The sequence below is a fragment of the Carassius gibelio genome, chromosome A22 (assembly GCF_023724105.1).
Source record: "Carassius gibelio isolate Cgi1373 ecotype wild population from Czech Republic chromosome A22, carGib1.2-hapl.c, whole genome shotgun sequence".
NCBI lineage: Eukaryota > Metazoa > Chordata > Actinopteri > Cypriniformes > Cyprinidae > Carassius > Carassius gibelio.
This window is the reverse complement of record NC_068392.1, coordinates 7168002-7187243: the sequence shown is the minus strand read 5'-3', so window position 1 is coordinate 7187243 and position 19242 is coordinate 7168002. Positions and strand designations below refer to the sequence as shown.

General features: G+C 35.9%; 1 protein-coding gene across 2 annotated transcripts in view; it reads left to right on the top strand.

Moving 5' to 3' along the window:
* Positions 1 to 2188, top strand: part of LOC127942715 (contactin-associated protein-like 5) — a 61691-nt gene extending 59503 nt beyond the window's left edge. For both annotated transcript variants that reach the window (XM_052538628.1, XM_052538629.1), the window contains exons 21-24: positions 205 to 292; positions 502 to 705; positions 784 to 855; positions 1387 to 2188. In XM_052538628.1, coding sequence (XP_052394588.1) covers positions 205 to 292; positions 502 to 705; positions 784 to 855; positions 1387 to 1589 — 567 coding nt within the window. In that variant the 3' untranslated portion in view covers positions 1590 to 2188. The remainder of the gene's footprint in view (positions 1 to 204; positions 293 to 501; positions 706 to 783; positions 856 to 1386) is intronic.
* The last annotated feature ends 17054 nt before the right edge of the window (positions 2189 to 19242 follow it).

Below are 19242 nucleotides of genomic sequence, written 5' to 3'. Positions count from 1 at the left end.
ATGATACATTTCAGTTTTGTTCACCGGTAGCACAGACTTTATGAGCAGAGCTTAAACTCAAGGATGTCATCGGTATTCTTCACACGGTCTTGCAGATTAACACGTGGCGGCTTTTGTCTCACACCAATAAAATATTTGTAGAATCTTGCGAATGTCACGCTACATCTCTCTCTCTCTTTTTCTCTGTATCCTTCTCCTTTTTAGATTGATAAAGATACCAATCTGAAATACAGCCTGTCCACAGACAAAGAGTTGATCACGATAAGGTCTTTGACATTGGGGAAAGTCACAGGTAGGCGGTTTAATTAAACTTCAAGATTAAAGCTGTGGATGTATGAGCCTGTGCTTTACGGACTAATTCACCACACCATGCCACCTTGAGATAGTCTTATCGGGAGGAATCCTTCATTAAGCACTACATACCCTAGTTTGGTTTAGTTCAGCACTAGTTGTTGGGACAAATAAGAACCTACTGAGGTACAGTATTCTTGCCTCTCTCAGGTCGAGCTAGTGTAGACGAGGAGGTTCTCCAGGCCGGATCCAGAGGTTTCATCGGCTGTCTGTCTTCAGTTCAGTTTAACAATTTGGCTCCTCTCAAGGCGGCCATATTGAATCGAGGCAGCTCATTGGTTAATGTTCTTGGTAACCTGGTAGAGTCAAATTGCGGAGAGCTGGCGGATAAGTCTTCATCTAGATCTTTGTCAGGTTAGTAAAAGGACCAATAAGTTTTCAAGAAATGGCGAAATAAATTGAGTCACTGTACACAACAAACTTTATTGACAGATCATGCAGACACAGGAAGTAGAGGGAAGAAACTTACGAACGCTGCCCAAAGTGGATCTGCTGTAATTGGAGGTATGTGCTGCTTTCCTGCTCCATTTTTTAAGGCAAACATGCTGTAAAATCAAACCTTTTATGTCAACTTTCGGTAAGGTATTTTGAAGGTGCAAAAGATGAAACAGGCAACAAAAGTCCATCCTAAATTGTCAATAGTCAATAATGTAGCTATAAAGCATAACTCATGATTTACTTTCAAACCAAGCAGCTTTTGATTGGTCAACATGGCAAATTCTCATGTCCAGCTTGAATTTGGTGCAAAATCTGGGTGAATCTCCTAATTGTGTGGATTCCTACTGAAATTACTGCGTTTAGCCAGTGAAAATTTGTCAAACGGTGTTGAATGTGACTGCACCTGTGAGCATCATAGACAGAAAGTGGTGGTTTCAGAACCATTGGTCATAAGATGCTTTCAAACCAAACAGCTCTCTTCTGGTCAACGTGGCAAATCTTTGTGACCAATTTGAACCAGTAGCGAAAACTGCATGAGGAAACCTTTCGCCCTTGCGCATTGGCACAAGTGCCACTCACTTATTCTGTCTCTCGTAGGTTTGATAGCAGCAGTGGTGCTCATTACCCTCTGTGCCGTGGCCGTGATGACCCGCTTCCTGTACCGCCATCGAAACGAGCGTACCCGGCAAATGGCCTCCGTCAAGGAGAAAGATCACCAGCCCAGGCCAGAACTCCGATACCAGGCCGAGTTGGACCTACACAGTGCCATGAGAGACAGCAGGAAAGAGTACTTCATCTGACCTGTGGCGTACAAACCTCGTGATCCCCACTGAGTCGCTGCGACCCTATGTTCGATGCCAACTCAGTGGACAGGGATTGGGGACAGGAAGTGTGCTGAGCTTTGTGGACACAGCCAGTGACCTTCACCCTCCCAACCACTGTCCTTTAGCATCCAGGATTCAGGGAACGGAAAGTACACAACATAGATATGTTGAATTATAGTGGTATCCAGGCAGCGTGGTGGTTTTTCATATATCAGTGGTTCTTTGCTGCGGTTTTAGAAAAATGTTCCCAAGAGTTAGAAGATCAGGTGGCTTCAAAACTCAGAAGCTGTACCCAAACATGGTCTTCAGCCCTTCGCGGAGGATTGAGAATAAGACGTTTGAAGCTACTCTTTTGCTTTCAGGGCTAATTGTTTAACCAGACAACAAAGAGATTACAGAATCGTTCATGTGTGGACATGTGAATCACTCTGGCAGACAAACAAACACTTGACGGTCTCCAGTCTGTGGACCGTGACCAATCAAACGGCTCTGGTGCAGTACTAATCCAGCACGAATGGTCTTGTTCAGCCACAGGCGAGCACGATGTAGTGATGCAAATAAAGTGGTTGATGTTACCAGTGGGGCTCTTTTACTTCCTCCTTCCTTCTTTCTGTTTCTCCTTCATACATTCACTCTGTTTCCTTTACTAAGGAATACCTGAAACAGCATTCGCAATGTGTTTAGCTTAACAGTTATGTGATGAATCGTGGGGTGAAAGAACAGGAAATATGGACTTGATTGTGTCCAAAATTGGGTCATGAAAAGCAGGCGTTGTATTTCAGAACAGTGGCTGGCGGTTGGAGAATTATAAAAAAATAAATAAAACCAGTAGCCATTTAATTATGGTTATCCCATATATTTTATGGTGAAAGTGAAATAATGGGTGGGGATTTTATGCAGTGTGATTTGATTGGACCTTTCAAAGTAGGATTGATATTGATCAGTATCATATCAGTGCCAACATGTTTTTGGTTAACGTCAGAAAAGCTGTGGATTAAGTTTTTTGAAAAACATTGATGTGTGCACAAGAATACCTGTAACATTTATTAAGAAATTGGAAACTGGACATTTTGAGTATTTCCTGATGGTGCTTTATCTGAAATAGCCGACAGCATTTAAAGCATACTTTGCAGGTTAAATGATATTGCTAATCAGTTGTAGTTTGTATCCAGGGAAAGGAAATTCTCATTCTAGTGGATTTTCTAGTGGATTTGGACACAAATCTGTGTAGCTCTCAAGGCAAGTCCTCAGTTTTCTTAATCTGTTTTGTTAGAAGATCGCGATTGTAAATTTGGAACGTGTAGAGGTGCTTAACGTTTATTTAGCCAACTTTAAAAGTCATTGTACCATATAAATGACCTCAAAGCTAATAGATGAGTTCTTACAACCCACTAAACTCATTTTTATTGCATAGGATCTTTAAGTAAAGTTATACGGTCAATTTTGATTTTATGTCATATTTAAAGTCTAAGACTCACTCAGTGCATCTATTTCTGATGCACTAGAAGGATTTTCCAGGCCCTCGTGTGAACCCTAAAATCTGAGGTCAGTGATTGGTTCCAAGAAATGTTGTTCTAGAACCAAAGAAAGGATGTTGAAAGGATGTTCTGCAGACATTTTCTTTCACTTGTACCTTCATAAAGTCTCATATGCTGGCCATGATGTGTTTTCTGGGAACATGAAGTTCCCTGTGAATCACAGATTCGATGAAGGGAAGGTTTCACATTGAGTGCATCAACCAGTCCACAATAAACTCTTAGACTGGGAATATGAGAATTCATTCTGTACTGGTGGGACCTGATTCTATTGCATTATATTCCAGAGGAACCAAGTAATGGAGTCAAAATATCATTCACAGCCTTTTAAAGGTTGCCAGGTCTTTCCCGTATATGCTTCAAAAATGGTCTTAGATCATATTATGATTGCTTCCTCACCGCGATGAGATATAATCAAAAAATAATTGGTTCCCGGACTCAACATGATAAAAAAAACCCTTCTGAACAGAATAGCATAGGAAAGGGTCAAGATGTGCAGATTCCTCTGATAATACCCACAATTCACCAGAGCAAAGCTCCGAGGCGGTATCTAATCATCGCCCCACCCAACCCCCTCATTTGTCATTTTCAGTGGCGTCAGGACAAAGAATCAGTAATGCTAGATATTTATCTAGCCGTGATCTATGTAAATGTCAGTCCCGCGATGGAACAGAAATGATGGATCCTCTCTCAAACAGCCCTGGGCTCAGAACTGAGTCCGATTTACAGCGAAATCCATCTCAGCATGGATAAACACCAGCCGGAATGTTGTACCACGATTGGCTCATTCCTTTCATTAGATTTCATTTCGTCTCACGGAGGTAATGAATCCTCAATCTCAGATATTCATGCTACCAAAACTGAAATGAAGCGGGACGGCTTACCGAGCAATTTCAGCAACTCACAGGAAGTTTAAGATGTGATGTGGGCTTTTTAAATTAAGCTACACATCACTAGAAAAATAAAAATGGGATTTTTTTATTTTTTTATTTTTTTTATGGTGGCAATACTTTCGCACTGAAAAAATTAAAATAATGTAATAATAATTTTCAAAAATTTGCATTAAGTTTTAGAAGTGATTACAAATAAACTGCAAGTAACACATTAAACTAAAAATGAATTTTTTAAATAGAAAAACAAAATAGTATTTTCATGTAAAACTCTCTCCAATAATATTGGTTTTACAGCTTCGAAAAATCCTCTTTTACAGTGCAGGTGTGCAGCAAACATTAATAATGCAAAATAGGAATAATGCATTTGGGAAATTATTAAAAGTGTTTAAAATAAAAGGTAATAAAATGTAAACACACAGAGACGAGTTTGTAATACTGCATATAGTTTTTTATGCTATTAAATAGTATTTATTAATATTCAGAATTAACTTATATTGTATTTTCAGTTTTCATATATGTTTTAGTATTTTTGTTATTTGCTTTTCTATTTATTTTGTGTTATATAGTATCTTATATAGTAATATATAGCTTTTAATTTTATTTAAGTATTAGTATTATAACTTAAACTTGCAATTAGTTTTATTTCAGCTTCATTTCGGTTATTAAAAACAAAACAAAAAACTTTTTTTATAAGCCTTTTAAACAACAATACTGATTGCACATTCTGAAATGTTCAGTATAGTACAGTTTTGTACCATGCAGTGTTCCTGTAGCTCAATTGGTAGAACATTGCGTTATGAAGCGCAAGGTTGGGGGTTCGATTCCCTGGGAGCACATGATGGGTAAAGATTGATAGCCTGAATGCACTGTAAGTCGCTTTGGATAAAAGCTTCTGCTAAATGCATACATTTAATTTAATTTTTATTTAACATTGACTAAATTAAGTCAATACATGCATATACACACATTTAAAAATGACATGCGAGCACTAATACTAGTCCAGCTAAGCCCATTTGCCTGCCTTTGAATGAAAATAAGTTTGTACAGTTAGGTGAACATTAACATTAAATCATTATGGTTTATCAATTTGTTCCGATACCCTGGGTACATCGATCTAAAAACATAAATGGTGTGGGCGGGTAGTATAGGTTAACCTTTGTGAATGTTCACCGTATGCAGGAATATGAAGTATTAACTCCTATTTTGGAAGGACTTGAGTATTGTATTAGTAGAATTCGCCAATCTGAGTTCGCAGAATTCTCCAAGCTGCCGTCACATAAGGCACATCACGCTTCCACCACAACAAGGCAGAATATCTGGCACCCCAGAAAGCACCAACAAATAAAATCTTTCACAGAGCTAAAATCTTGTTACATAAACAGTCTTGGTTAGTATGGACTATTATGGACAATATTATGGACTAGAATATACACTAATTTCTGATTTATTCTGAGCTATTTTGAGTTAGAATTATAAAGGTGTATTGTAAATAAATGTATAATTAATTATAAAAAAAAACAACCCGACATTTTTGGTAGCTTTATGTGCTACATTTCTGTGTCTTCTTTTTTCAAACTACTTATTAGAAACGATTTTGACATGCATTGAGAATTTGTCTTGGATTGGACAAGAACAAACATCGAGTTTTGTTCTCGTAGGTTTGCGTTCATTAAGCAAGTGTCAAGTGTTAAAAGTGTCTGCCTTGGAACTATATAGAGACAAACGTGGGAAACACTGGCTTTATTTTTACACCGAGTTATATTTTTGTCCTAACATTTATCCTGCTTTTTTTTTGTAGCTCAACAGCCACTGGGAAACTGTTTGCAGTGTGAATATTCTTATATCTTCCTTTGTGCTCCATGGATGAAAGTAAGTCATGCAGGTTTGGAACGACACAAGGGTGTGTAAATATTGACGCAATTAAATTTTTTTCATTTTTCTGTCCTTGGTAAACATGAAATGCTAAAAGTGACCAAAAAAATAAATAAATCACAGCCAATAGGAAAATATTTGATGTTTAAAATACAGATGGAGCAGGCTTTTGGACCAATAGGATTTCACTGTGGGCAGGGCTATATGCATGACATGGCAGAAATAGAGACCAATCGACTGCTAGAATTTGAATTTTGACAGTCACGTGGCTGGGACAAAAAAATCTGATTAAAATGTACCACAAATTAACGATTTCATCATACATGATTATGATACTGTTTATTTCTGCCTCAACATTTCATAAAATAATCCATTTTGAGCTTCATAACATCAAATTAAGAGTTAAAGAGAGATACACCTTGTGTCAACTAGTCACATCAAGTATTTTTTGTTGTTTTTTTGTCACTGAAAGTGAAATATTGTGTACAATGTGAAAAAATCACTACGAAGCAATTATATTATACGCAATAATATTGTAGGTCAATGAGATTTTACAGTGGGAGGGGCTTCATGAATGACTTGGTAAAAATAGAATTAGCGAGAGACACTATGGATGAAAGTAAGTCATGCATTCTGTGCAGGGCTACCAAGTACAACCCATGTTTTAATTTGTGACGCAATTTTGCGTCATGTTAGCGTATGATTTAAGAGAGCTAAATGGGACCCAAGTTTTGATGTTAAAGTCGACTCGTTTTAAGAGAAAGCTTCATGTATCAGTTTTCTCTAAATGGAAGAGCTGATCTAGAGTCTACTACTATGCCATTGAACATGATCTCTTGTAGTTGATCCTGGGGTGACAGTCATATTCGAGTTTCTTCATACCGATGCAACAAAGCTTCAAATGATATTATTAAAAGAAAAAATATATAATAATTAAATCAAGATTGGATAAAAGCTTCTGAGGGAGAATTCCGCATCCTATGCAGCACTTTAGGGACTGGATCAGGTATCTAAGTGCCAGGGAAAATAAAGTCCAAGTGAATGTAGCGAGGTAATTCTGAGTCTTTAATGCAGAGCAACAGACAGGAAGGGATTCTGTGTCAACAGCAACCATCTAACAAGTTGTAGGACAAAAGGTTGAGTGTATCAACTAACGTGGAAAAAAATTGAGGCCTCTTTTTATCTCACTTTTCGCCCTGTTGTGGAAGACGATAAGGCAGGATTCATGTCACCATTTTTATAGAGTCATTTTGAATTCCCATCTGTTTCCAACAGCCATAATTAATATTTTCATATATTTTGTCTTGCTCAAGTCGTCCTCTCTCTCTCTCGTTCATCCATTGGCATGGCTCTTTTAGTGGGTGTACTGCTGTTGCAGTGGGAACTGTACATTGATAATTCAAATCTGTAATGAGTAGACAAGTAGACGGGAACATATAGACTCCCAGTTTGCTGTTTCAGGTGGTCTCCAGAGCCAGGGTTCAACTGTTCAGTTGAAACCAAAAAATCTATTCCACCCCCACATATTATTTGTAGTAGTATTTGGCTATAAACTATCTGTGGTACATTTGCATTATTAACATTGTTAGATAATGACTCTGGAACAAAATAAATCAACTTGACTGTTTTACTTGTTTTTGTCTTCAGGTTTACCATCAATCCGCAAAGTGTGTAAAATGGTGTTCCCAATGCATTTTCCTTCCATAATGTTCAATGTGACTTGTTTTTCAATTGAATGGTATTTTCAGTTGGGGAATTAATATATATATATATATATTATTGGATGGTGAAGTGTCTCTACATGACAGGAAGATTGAGGGGAGGGGTTGAAAAATAAAAGGCCATGATGATATCATCAGAAATAAAAGTTGTTTTGGGTGGTTATAATAATTTGATGGAAGATTTAAAAAAAAAAAAAACCTGAAATATTAATAATGAGTGTAAAAATTATCTATTTTGATTTTGTACGCAGATTTTTTTTTGTGTGTGTGATTTAAAATACAATCGTCTATATTGCTCTAATATTCTTTTTTAGATACTATTAGATTTTAACTGCAGGTTATTGACATGATATCAGGGGAGCCCACAATTAGCTGCCAAAAGAGTTTCAGTTAACAGACTCTGAATTTATTTCCTGTTTTTTGTCTGACACCCATGAACACTCATTCAATGCAGTTATGTTCAATATAGAATTATTAAGTATAGGGCAAAATAACATTGATTAAATATTATGGTTTATTGATTTGGTGAATGATTAGTTCTAAGATCCAGTGTGGGAAACATTACACTAAGCTCTTGAAATTTTCTTCCAATCAAAACTTTTACCTGAAAACATGCTCTTTATTATTTTCTCCACTCCTGAAACATGAAAAAGGTTCCCAATTACCTGTATGTCATTTATGCAGAAACAGATGAGAGTAAGGGACTGCTGGGTTATATAATCACAGTTTAGCATTGCATATATGCTAATGTGTTTAGGTTTGGAATGTGTTCATATGCAAAACTAGCAGTAATTTCAACTAGATTCCAAAGCATGATTTTTGTATGTCGTTTTCAAGCTTTATTACATGCAACACCATGTTCTAGCCTAGTACATTAAAGCAATAAGACAGGGCCATGAGTTTGTTGTTCTTTCACGTCATGCTGACTAGCCCACAGTGAAATCTCATTTGTCCAAAAACTCGCTTTAAAAATGTTTTAATCAAATATGTCAAGTTGCGCTACATTCAGCATGTTGTACGCCTTTGTTACTTCGTACACAGCCGTACGAAGCATGCTAGCAAAGTACAAATATATGTATCTTGATTTGTTTTTTTAAAGCAAATCCTGTGTAAAAACAATTTAGTCTACTTAGCAAACAGTGTAAAGGAATAGTATATGCTAGCATAGCTGGAGTCAGTGTTAGCAGGATCGCATAGCAAAAAAACTGTGCAACTAGCCACAGTTCCAGTCAAAGAAACTTACAACAATACATTTATTTGTCAGATAAAGAATTCACCCTACGAATTTCATCAAACATTTTCTTAAGATTAAAAATGAATGACTCCCGCTGTGTAATAGAACTTGAAAATGGCTATTAGTGTGATGCTATAAACTTAAAATGTACGTACCCTACTTTTTTAATGTAAATGCTGTGTAAAAACAAGTCAATCTGCTCAGGAAACAGTAAATGCTATAGCGTAGTTAGAGTCACTGCTAGCAGGGTCACACAGCAATAAACCATATGCAAACTAGCCGCAGTTCCAATCACAAAAACTCATGATAATCCATTTATTTGTCGGATAAAGAATTGAATTCGCCTGACGAATTGCATTGAACGCTTGCTAAAATTAAAAAGTAGTGACTCCTGCTGTGTAATAGAGTTTGAAAAATGGATGGGGGAAAAAAATGGCCGTCTGGGAGGGCGGAGGTGAAGTGTTACAAAGCATCAAACTCCCACTCTCCGCATATAGATGGGATTTAACCAGAGCAGAAGTGATGGCAGCCGTTGTGGCCACATATCAGCTTTTAATTTAAAGCTGGGCCTTCCACAAGTAATTTCATTAAAATGAGTCCAAGAGCAGAGTTGAACCCAGCCGTATCTATCTCACATCATCACTCAAACCTGCAGAAACTCTCTTTCCTCCGTGATGTACGACCCCTCTCGTCAGATCGATCATCTCTCTGGTTTTCTGTCTCCTGCCTAAAACCTCTGCCTCTCAGCTCAGATCAAATCCAACTAATGGCTTCACACCGCCATCATTTATAAATGCACACCTCTGCCATTCCTTGCACCTTTTTTTTCCCTTCTATGCTCCTCTTAAGGTGAAGGGCATATCATTCATGAATCACAGTGTCACACATCGGTGACAGACGTGGATCAGAAAGGCTTGATTTATAGCTAAATTGCACAAGTGTTCAGGATTAGCTGAGTAAATGTTGACAAGACTGAATCATACGGCTCCAAAAGATGTGATAGATGTAGAGGATTATGGGTAAATGTATGACGTCCGTATCTAAATGCATTTTAAAAAGGAATACAGCAGTTCAACTAAAATGAAAATTGTCGTTCTTGCTCAAGAAGAAGTCAAGGTTTGATTCGTAGGTTTAATCTAGTTAGGTGTTGGCATCACATCACAAAAATAGTTGTATAATACCCTTGTTTGTTGTATTATTCAGGCTTGTCAAGATTTATTAGGATTATACAACTATTTTAGGGATGCAACAATACAGTTAGCCCACGGTTCGATACAAACCTAGTTTTTTTTTACCACAGTTTTCGGTTTGGTTCAGTTCGTTTTTGATGGCTTGGCACATCATAGTGTTTTTTGCGATTTGTGATTTTTTTAAATACAAATTATCAACAAAAACTGTACACTTATGTAGACTGGAGAGAAACATGGATTAAAATGTGCTCAGATTTGCATAGAAAAAAATCTCAATAATCTAAATTGTCTCAACATTGTCTCAAATTTTGCTCAGACTTGCCAAGAAACCAAAGAAACAAACGCCACAATAAACTCAAAGTTGTTGATGTTTCTTGTGAAGCTCCAGTAGAGACCGTGTCTAAAAAACGTTTTGAGGTTTGACACAAATTGGACCCAATAATCTCACATTTGTCTTAAACCTCCAGAAGAAATCTCAACGTAGTCTGAAAAATGTTCTCAGATTTGCCAAGAGACAAATGTCCAATCTCAATTTGAACTCGGAGACATTTCTCATCAAAGAGTTGCTATGTATATTCATTTGAACTCTTTATATTCTAACAGTACGTCAACAGTTGTCTCGTTTCTTCCTCATAAGGAACTTTAAGAGCAGTATCTGAGGCAAAATTCAGAGGGTAATAATCACAATGTTCTTTTACAAGTTTTCAGGGACGAGAACTTATGTGGCAAAAAGAATCCATTTATCACAAAACACGAAAATGCAGTCTATGTAGTTGTTCTTATCAACAAAGGTGTTTTGATGGTCTTTCACCCTTTAAAACACATCCTGTAGGTTCGGTGGCTCGACATATGCTGACTCGTTCAAACCGAGAGATGTTACAGCAGAGCAGGTGGAAGAGAGTTAGAACATATCCCACTGTTTTATTGAAAAAAGAGAGAGTCAAACATCTGTCACAGTGCTATCTCAGCTCTAAAACGCCTTGCCATCTCTGCCTCTCACACACACATAAAACGGAGCAGCGATAGGGTGCACTAAACTACTTTATAAACACCTGAAAACAAACCTGTCAGGTTCCTCTCGGAAAGATGTACATCTAAAAAGAGACGAGTACGAACGAGGAGATGGAGAAAAGGTCAAAGCTTTGAGAAACGGGACAATGTGGGGGTGATGCAGTGTGTCACTTCCTTCTGAGAGCAATTCATTCTGTCATTTATGAAAAAAATTATCTCAACTGAGGGTGAAATTTTTTTTATTAGGTTTTTACATTTTCTGAAAACAACTAATGTCCTTAATTTATTTTCCTTAACTAATTACTTAATTATTTTTTGTAATTGTGACGTATCTCACAATTATGACTTTATACCTCACAATTGGGCTTTATAGACCACAATATGAATTTATATCTTACAGATGGAGCTTTATATCTAATAATATGATTTTATATCTCACAGTTTGGACTTTATTTGTCTCAGTACTGGGTATCACAATATGACTTTATATATCTTACAGTATTACTTTGTATCTCACAGTTTGCTCTTTATATCTCACATCATGACTTTGTCATAAAATGACTTTTCATCTCAGAATTAAGACTTTATATATCATAATATGACATTGCATGTCTCATTATTGTATATGAAGTTTATCCCTCAATGATAGCTAACTGACTCCCTTATGAGAGTACACATATTAATATTGATATTATATGTGACCTTATCTTAGTTTTGCTTTATATCTTATAATATGACTTTTAATCTTTTTTTGTGTCTGTGTTTACTCAGAGATAGAAGTCGACTTCCATAAGTACCTCATTAAATGCAAGTCTATGATATTTTTCACCTATTTTATCATCCGCCAGGCAAAAAATCTAAAGTCTGATCACTTAGAAAAGTAATATCACACTTCTCAGCACGACACACAATTAGAGGTGTCATTCATGTCTGTAACACAAAAGGTGTGGGATGGATTACTCATTCAACTTTGATACTTAAGGATGAACAAATGCAATTAGCTAATGAATCATTCTCTTCATTGGATATTTCTCAGGAACTTGCCCTTTGGTCAACTTTTTAAAACAGCAGAAAGCTTGATGACAGTGCATGGGAGCAGGTAATAACTTTCTGCGGATTGAAATGAGAGATAATCATCTTTATTTGATATGTCTGAATGTGAAGTACTGTTACCCAAAGATAATGCAAAATGGAAATATAAGTGGAGCAAATGGCTACCATCAACTACTCAGTTTCACAAAATCTTTAAAATATCTTCAAGAGTTCAGAAGAAGAAAGAAACAAATATCAATTTGAAAAAACTGGGGGTAAATGATAACAGAATTTTCATTTTAGGGTGACCTATGCCTTTAAGTTTATTTTTACTAGCTATAATTAAGCATAATCATTAGAAATTAACATTTTATTTTTAATTAATTAAATATTTGTAACATTCAAAATGATTATTATAATTATTATATAAATTGCTGCTGTTGTTGTTATATGTTAATTTTTGAAAGAAATCATTTAACGCATAATTCTGTTTGGGATTCATTTAATTATGGAACTTTCAGTTAGAAGCTAAGGAAAACAGAGATTTGCATGATGTAATTTCACAAAGGGAAAACTTTGTAAATCAAGGTAGTCTGTTACACTGGCTTGTTATCAAGTCACAATCACCCTTGCGCAAAGGTGTCAACGAGTCGTGAAATAAAGACGTGAAAACGACTCATTGTAGGAATCGTTGTAGTATTCCCTGAGCTCAACGAAAATAAATTAACACGTTTAAACAGACGTGTGGAAAAGATCAGCTGCTCATTCCTCTGTTTCCCTCATCACATCAGCATCGCTGCGGCCCAAAACACGCAAGTTTGTTCGCTAAAAGAGGGGTTTCTGGCTTTATTTGGGTCGATACTTTAAGAGGAAACCGGAAGACAATGTTGATTATGCTTAGTTTTAAAGTCAACTTGACATTTATAGTAAAGGGTATGTGGACAGACCACAGCGTAACGTGACAGAAAGGGTTTCAAAGTCTTTCCAACCCTGTCCTGCTGGTTGCTCGGCAACCCCGTGAGATTTTTGCATCTGGCTCCTTAAAAATGCTGCGGTGAAGCACCTGAGAGAAATCAACAGCCTGCTAACCTTGTCTACTAGCCGCCAGCCACATGCCATCTCCATTATCTCTCTGTCTCTCTCTCCTAGTATTCACACTTATTTCCATGTGAAATATTATGTGTGTCCCCGAGGACATGTTTGGGCAAATCTAATTCTAGAAATCTTATATTGTTTTCCAACACTGTGACTAAAGTCTAGAGGACTAATAGCGAAAACACTTTTTGATTGGGTGGGAAAGTGTTTCATTTCGAAATTAAGTGTTGACGTTTCAATTCAAACCTGTTTCTGTACTCAAGTTGTTTAATCAATAACACTAAAAATATATTTTTAATATTAATTTTTTTTTTGTAAGATTGACAAAATGTCTGTAAAGTAGGCCTTACACACTGCAATTAATTTGGTTGTCAGTTCACACTGTTCTGTAGTTTGTGAGAGTGACAACCACATCCTACGATCAAATTGACTCCCTAAATATGCAAGTTTTGATCACCGCATTTGTCCTGAACAACTAGTTGCTAATGACGTATTTAAACTCGTATCAGAGTGTCTCTCTTTTGCGTGAAAGAAATCCGTGTACCGGGTACGTGTTGCCAGATCTTTCTAGAAAAAAGCAAATAAGAACAAGCCCAATTTAAACTTTAATCCAATTGCTTTATTTTGGAAATAAGCCAATGCCAAAATATTGTGACCTTCATCTGCCTACGTTAACTTCATAAACTGGAATGCTTTGTGAGCCGAGCCGAGCCTGAACAACAAGGCAAAATATGTGTAATAAGCATTGCTTATAATAGGTGGATGTGGCAACACTTCAAGAGTGCGCAAAGGAACAAAAAAGAGAAAAAAAATCTTTGGATCTGTCGACATATCAAGTGGCTTAGTTAAAATCTTTTTATCTCTTAGAGTCTTTGGTCACTGTAATACTTAGCGCAAAAATTCACGAATTCACAAATCTGCGTTACGCCACGGCCTGTAGCGTTTTCATACACAGATGAAACTTACTAGAGAAGTGTAAAAAGGGACATGATAGGCTATACCTTTGAAAATATATAGCTTCATATTCAATTCATGTAAATTCCCTTTGAATGGAATATATACAGTACACTCCCTTCGAACTGCAATCATGGCAGAATATACTGTGATGTCCGCTTCGCGGGGCTTTTACGGTCGAATAGAACAAATATCTGAAGTGATAAGAGAACATACAAAATGTGCAGAGCGATATACGCGAAGACTGGAACTGAGAACCTCTGGTCTAAGTCATAGCAATTTTGAAAGTGAGTTCTGCTCTTTACACACACAAAAATGTATTTTAGGGCATTCACTCCTGTATTTACATGCAGTTGTGTAAATGTAAAGATTGTCTGGAAGAATGTGATCTCTATGCTGTTTTTAGAGACCAATTCGCTAAAGCAAAAATAATAATAATAATATTCTCCACAAAATCTGTGCTGAAAATAAATACATTTCATGAACAACTCATTTAGAACTGATTCAGATCCATTAAAAAAATCAGAAGAAAAGTTGAACTTTTTCTTCCTTTTTCCAGCTCTGGTAATAGAGAGGAAAAGTTAGTTAGCATAGACGCCAGGGGAGTTTCGAAAAGTAAATAAATTAACTGAAAATAGAAAAATCGATTTTCCATTATAAAGACAAAAACAATCTAACAATCTGCTCTCTATTTTTATAATAAGCTGAATCAGTTTGAAAGGTTCACTAAATGAATGCGAGATTTAAAAGCTGCTTTTTTTACTCCCAGTAAGTAATCGTAAAACTCAATATGTTCAACATTTGGCTGCCCGCTAAACTGCCAGCACTCTTACCCAAATGGCATTAACTCCAGTGCAATAACAGATAATGAAAACAATATTTCCTGCGGGTTTTTGAAGGCCCCTCATTTATTTGGAGATTATCCTTATATGAAACATGAACCCATTTTTATGAATTTGCTTTTGAGAATTTGTGACGAAAACTTGGACAGGATGTGAGTTGGCAACAACTTTCACATGCATCGCTTGTGACAAGCTGCACGGTTGTGCTAATTTTGCCCTTAGGGAATAGTTTCACATGTCAGGGTGTGTCTGTGATTGTGTTTTCTGTATTTGTGCGGGAAATTGAGACCCTTTTGAGGAAGTACCGGTATTGATCGTATACAGTTCATCTACAGGAGAGGCATCTCTAATTGAAGCTTTTGAAGGAACATTTGCACTATATAACGTTTGATTTCTCAAGAGTCATAGTCAGCCTATTGTGCTCTTTGCCGGCAGTAAAATCAATTAAAAGCTTGAGCGGAGATGACCTGCAACTTTGGCAAAAAAAGGCCTGAAAAAGAAAAGAGTACATATAGATAGCATTGATTAAAGTGCAGAGAGATAACTTAGTCCACATGTTGCAGCTAGCTAATAAACTGCACAGGTCGTGTTTTCTTTAAAATCTCCTAGCATGTAGCACTTGACTTGATGCAAAAAGTGCTATGAAATAACTGTGTTTATCAGTGTAAATTAGCTGCTATGATTCTAGTGTGTTGTAAGTAATGTTTTTAGCACATTTCTTACTGACTAACAGTTATTAGTTTGTTCAGGTCTGCAAGTCTGTTTTAAATGACAAGCTTATTCACAAACAGTCTATTTAGCCATTTTAGTTGGTAATGATTCCTCTTGAAGTTTATGAGTTGGCAAAATGACATCTTAAAATAAACCACACCTGACGGATTCATTATTCACTTGTCACCTCTTTTCAAAACATCTTTCCCGAGGCCTCGTCTACACGGAGATGCGTTTCGCTGTATAAATTGTGTAATCGTGTAGGCATTTCGTCCACATGGATCCAGCGTTCTCGCAGAGTGAAACCGATATTTTTTCCCAGAGTCCCAGAGTGGATAAATCTGAAAATGCTGCCTTTTTGAATCTGTATATTTTCTGAAATGATGACGTTATCAGCTCACGTCTTGCCCCTAGACACCGCTACGTCATGTAACAGAAACAAAAACATGAACAAACACTGACCAATTGTCTTTTTATTAAATAACATTAACACAGATTAATAAATGTATTGGTCCATGTTCATTTGAATAAGTCTTCTTCTCCATTTTTTACTGTATCTCTGTGGCATAATTACAGCACCACGTACTGGTCTGGCATGTATACTACATAAGTTTGTCTCAGTTTTGTGGTTTCATGTAAATGCAGATATTTCTTGTGATGAAAAAAAAAAAAAAAGATTGGATAGGGAATGCTCTGGCTTGGACATAGCCTTAGGCTCTGCAAACTGGCCTGGAGAATTAAGATGGGAAACACTGCTTATCAGCCAGAGCATTTAACAACGCTGACGCCAATTAACTATAGCTGATTGTCTAAAATAAATAAAGTACATAGCACTGGTTAAAGTGCAGAGAGATAGCTTAGAAGATATGAAAACATGCTGCAGTTAGCTAATAAGTATTGTTGGTCGTGATTTCTTTAAAATGTCTTACCATTTGATATTTAACTTGCTGCAGAAAGTATTAAGAAATAACTAAATTGCTTAATGTCTGCTCATGCAAAATACCTTCTAAATGATGCCAATGTGTTGTGAGTAGTTGCCTGAGTGTTTTAGAACTTCTGTTTTAGTTGTCAGCATGACGCTATGTTTGTCCAAGTCTTTATTTTAAATTATTAGCAAATGTTTACATTTCAAGTAGTGCTAACAGTCTATTTAGCCATTTTAGCTACATTCTTCTTGAAGTTTATGAACAAGCAAAATAGTGCTGGTAAATTGTAAGTAGTGTTTTTAGCACTTTGGAGTTGTTAGCATGTCGCTAGGTTTTCTACTTGCGCTTAGTAGTTTAGGTCCCCAAGTCTATTTCAAATTAAGAGCAAATATTTATTTTACAAATCATGCTAACTGTCTAATTAGCAGTTTTAGCTGGTAATGATTCCTGAATTCAGTTTGAGTTAGCAAAATGACATCCTCAAATAAACAATACCTGAAAGATTTATTATTCAATTGTCGCTCTTTTCAAAACCTCTTTCCTCAGGCAGCACTCGCTTGGCAAACTAGCCTGTAGAATTGAGATGGAAAACAGCGCTAGCTGGCTAATAAACAATGTAAGTCATGGCAACTTTAAAAAATGTTCTACCATTTGACATTTAACTTGATACAGAAAGTATTAAGAAATGACTAAATTTCTTGATGTTTGCTTGTGTAAAATACCTTATGTATGAATGATGCTAGTGTGTTGTGAGTAGTTGCCTGAGAGTTTTAAACACATTTTTTGTAGCTTCTAGCATGTTGCTAATTCTACTGAGAGTCAGTAGTCGCCCATTCTGTATTTTAAATTACGAGCAAATATTTACTTCACAAGTAGTACTAGCAGTCTATTAACTATTTTAGCTATAAGATTTAGTTTGAACTTGATTAGTTTTCAAAGTAATGATGGTGTTGTGAGTAGTTGCCTAGGTTTGTAGCTGCTAGCATGTTGCTAGGTTTTTTATTAATAGTTTGTGCGAGTCACGAAGTCTGTATAAGTCTGTGAATACTTACTTCATAAACAGTGCTAGCAGTTTGTTTAGCCAGTTTAACTGGTAACGATTCCTCTTGAAGTTTATGATTTAGTAAATTGACATCATAAAAAAAAGACAATACCTGACAGATTCATTATTCACGTGTCACTTCTTAAAAACCGTTTTCCTAAGGCAGCAACTGACCTGAGAATTGAGATGGAAAACACAGCTAGTCATCTGACGCCAATGACTGTTACCAACACTCACCCCAATTACTCGCAGTTGAGAGTTAAAAAAGTAGCTCGAGGGATCGTATTCTAATGAAAATCTTTCCTTTGCTAGCTAGTGCTGACAGGTAGAGAAATATAAGTGAAAGGGAAGACACTAAATTACCAGGCACCTTTATCTGCGCACTCCCAGGATGGGTGTGATTGTACATTATGTGGGGAAATGATCATGACTGGAGGCAAGTCTTTATATGATAAAGTGTCTCTGTCTTTCTAGGCCCGGGCCTGAGTGACTTTGATCTGGCAATCACCTAGGTAGAGAAAAGGAAGATGAGCAAAATGACTTTTTGAACAGTCTGCTTCAATTTGAGGGATGAAACTGAAGGTTTGGATGTTCTGTATGAATGTGATTTATATATATATATACATTTAAAATTCTGACTTTATTATTATTATTATTATTATTATTATTATTACTTTTATTATAAAATGTTTTTATAAAAAGTAATATTATTATTTTTAAAATTTGTATTTTTTAAAAAAAATATTGCACAATAAATATATCCAAATACAGAACTATATATTCTGCATTGTTTTTGTTACATTTTATTATAATTTTTTTAAATGAATGTATTAAATTAAATGTGTTTTATTTTTATCATATGATTATTTATTTATTTATTTATTATTATTGGTGTTAGATGGCAGTCAGATGGAAAGTAGTAAAAGTTGAAAGAAATCAATATTTTTAGTTTAAAACAGTCATGAGACGTATACAACAATCACAGAATTTGTTGTTTTGTTTATGTTTTGTTTTTTTGCTGTTATTTCATATGTTTTTCACTGAAGCTACTGTAATATTAGCTTACCATTCATTCAGCAGCGAAAAAATATAATTGTCGGGTGCTGTTTAGGAACTCATCTAACCCAAACCAGTGGGTTACTCTCCACAACACTTGTAGTGAGAAACCAGGTAAAATACAAACAAAAGTGTTAAATCTCAAACAAAACAACCATAATAGTAATAATTTATTTCTGCTTTTTTTTTAAATGTCAGAGAAAATGTCAGATTTGATCACATAGGTTGTATTACTTCTGTTAGCATGCAACAATAAACTGTTTACTTGAGAATTAATTCGGTGTGAATTAATTAATCACAATTTGTCATATCTTGGAGGAATTCATTCTATTCACCTTCTAACCCGGTTAACAAGGTTGAATGGACAAACATGTAAATAAAAATAAATGCAAATGTCTCATTTCATTGAATAGTTGCCACTTCCCTGGCTCAGAAAATGGCTTTCGGTTTACAACAACAGATTTGTTAGTGCACACTATTTTAACTTTTTTTTTTAAATGTTATATTTGTAAATA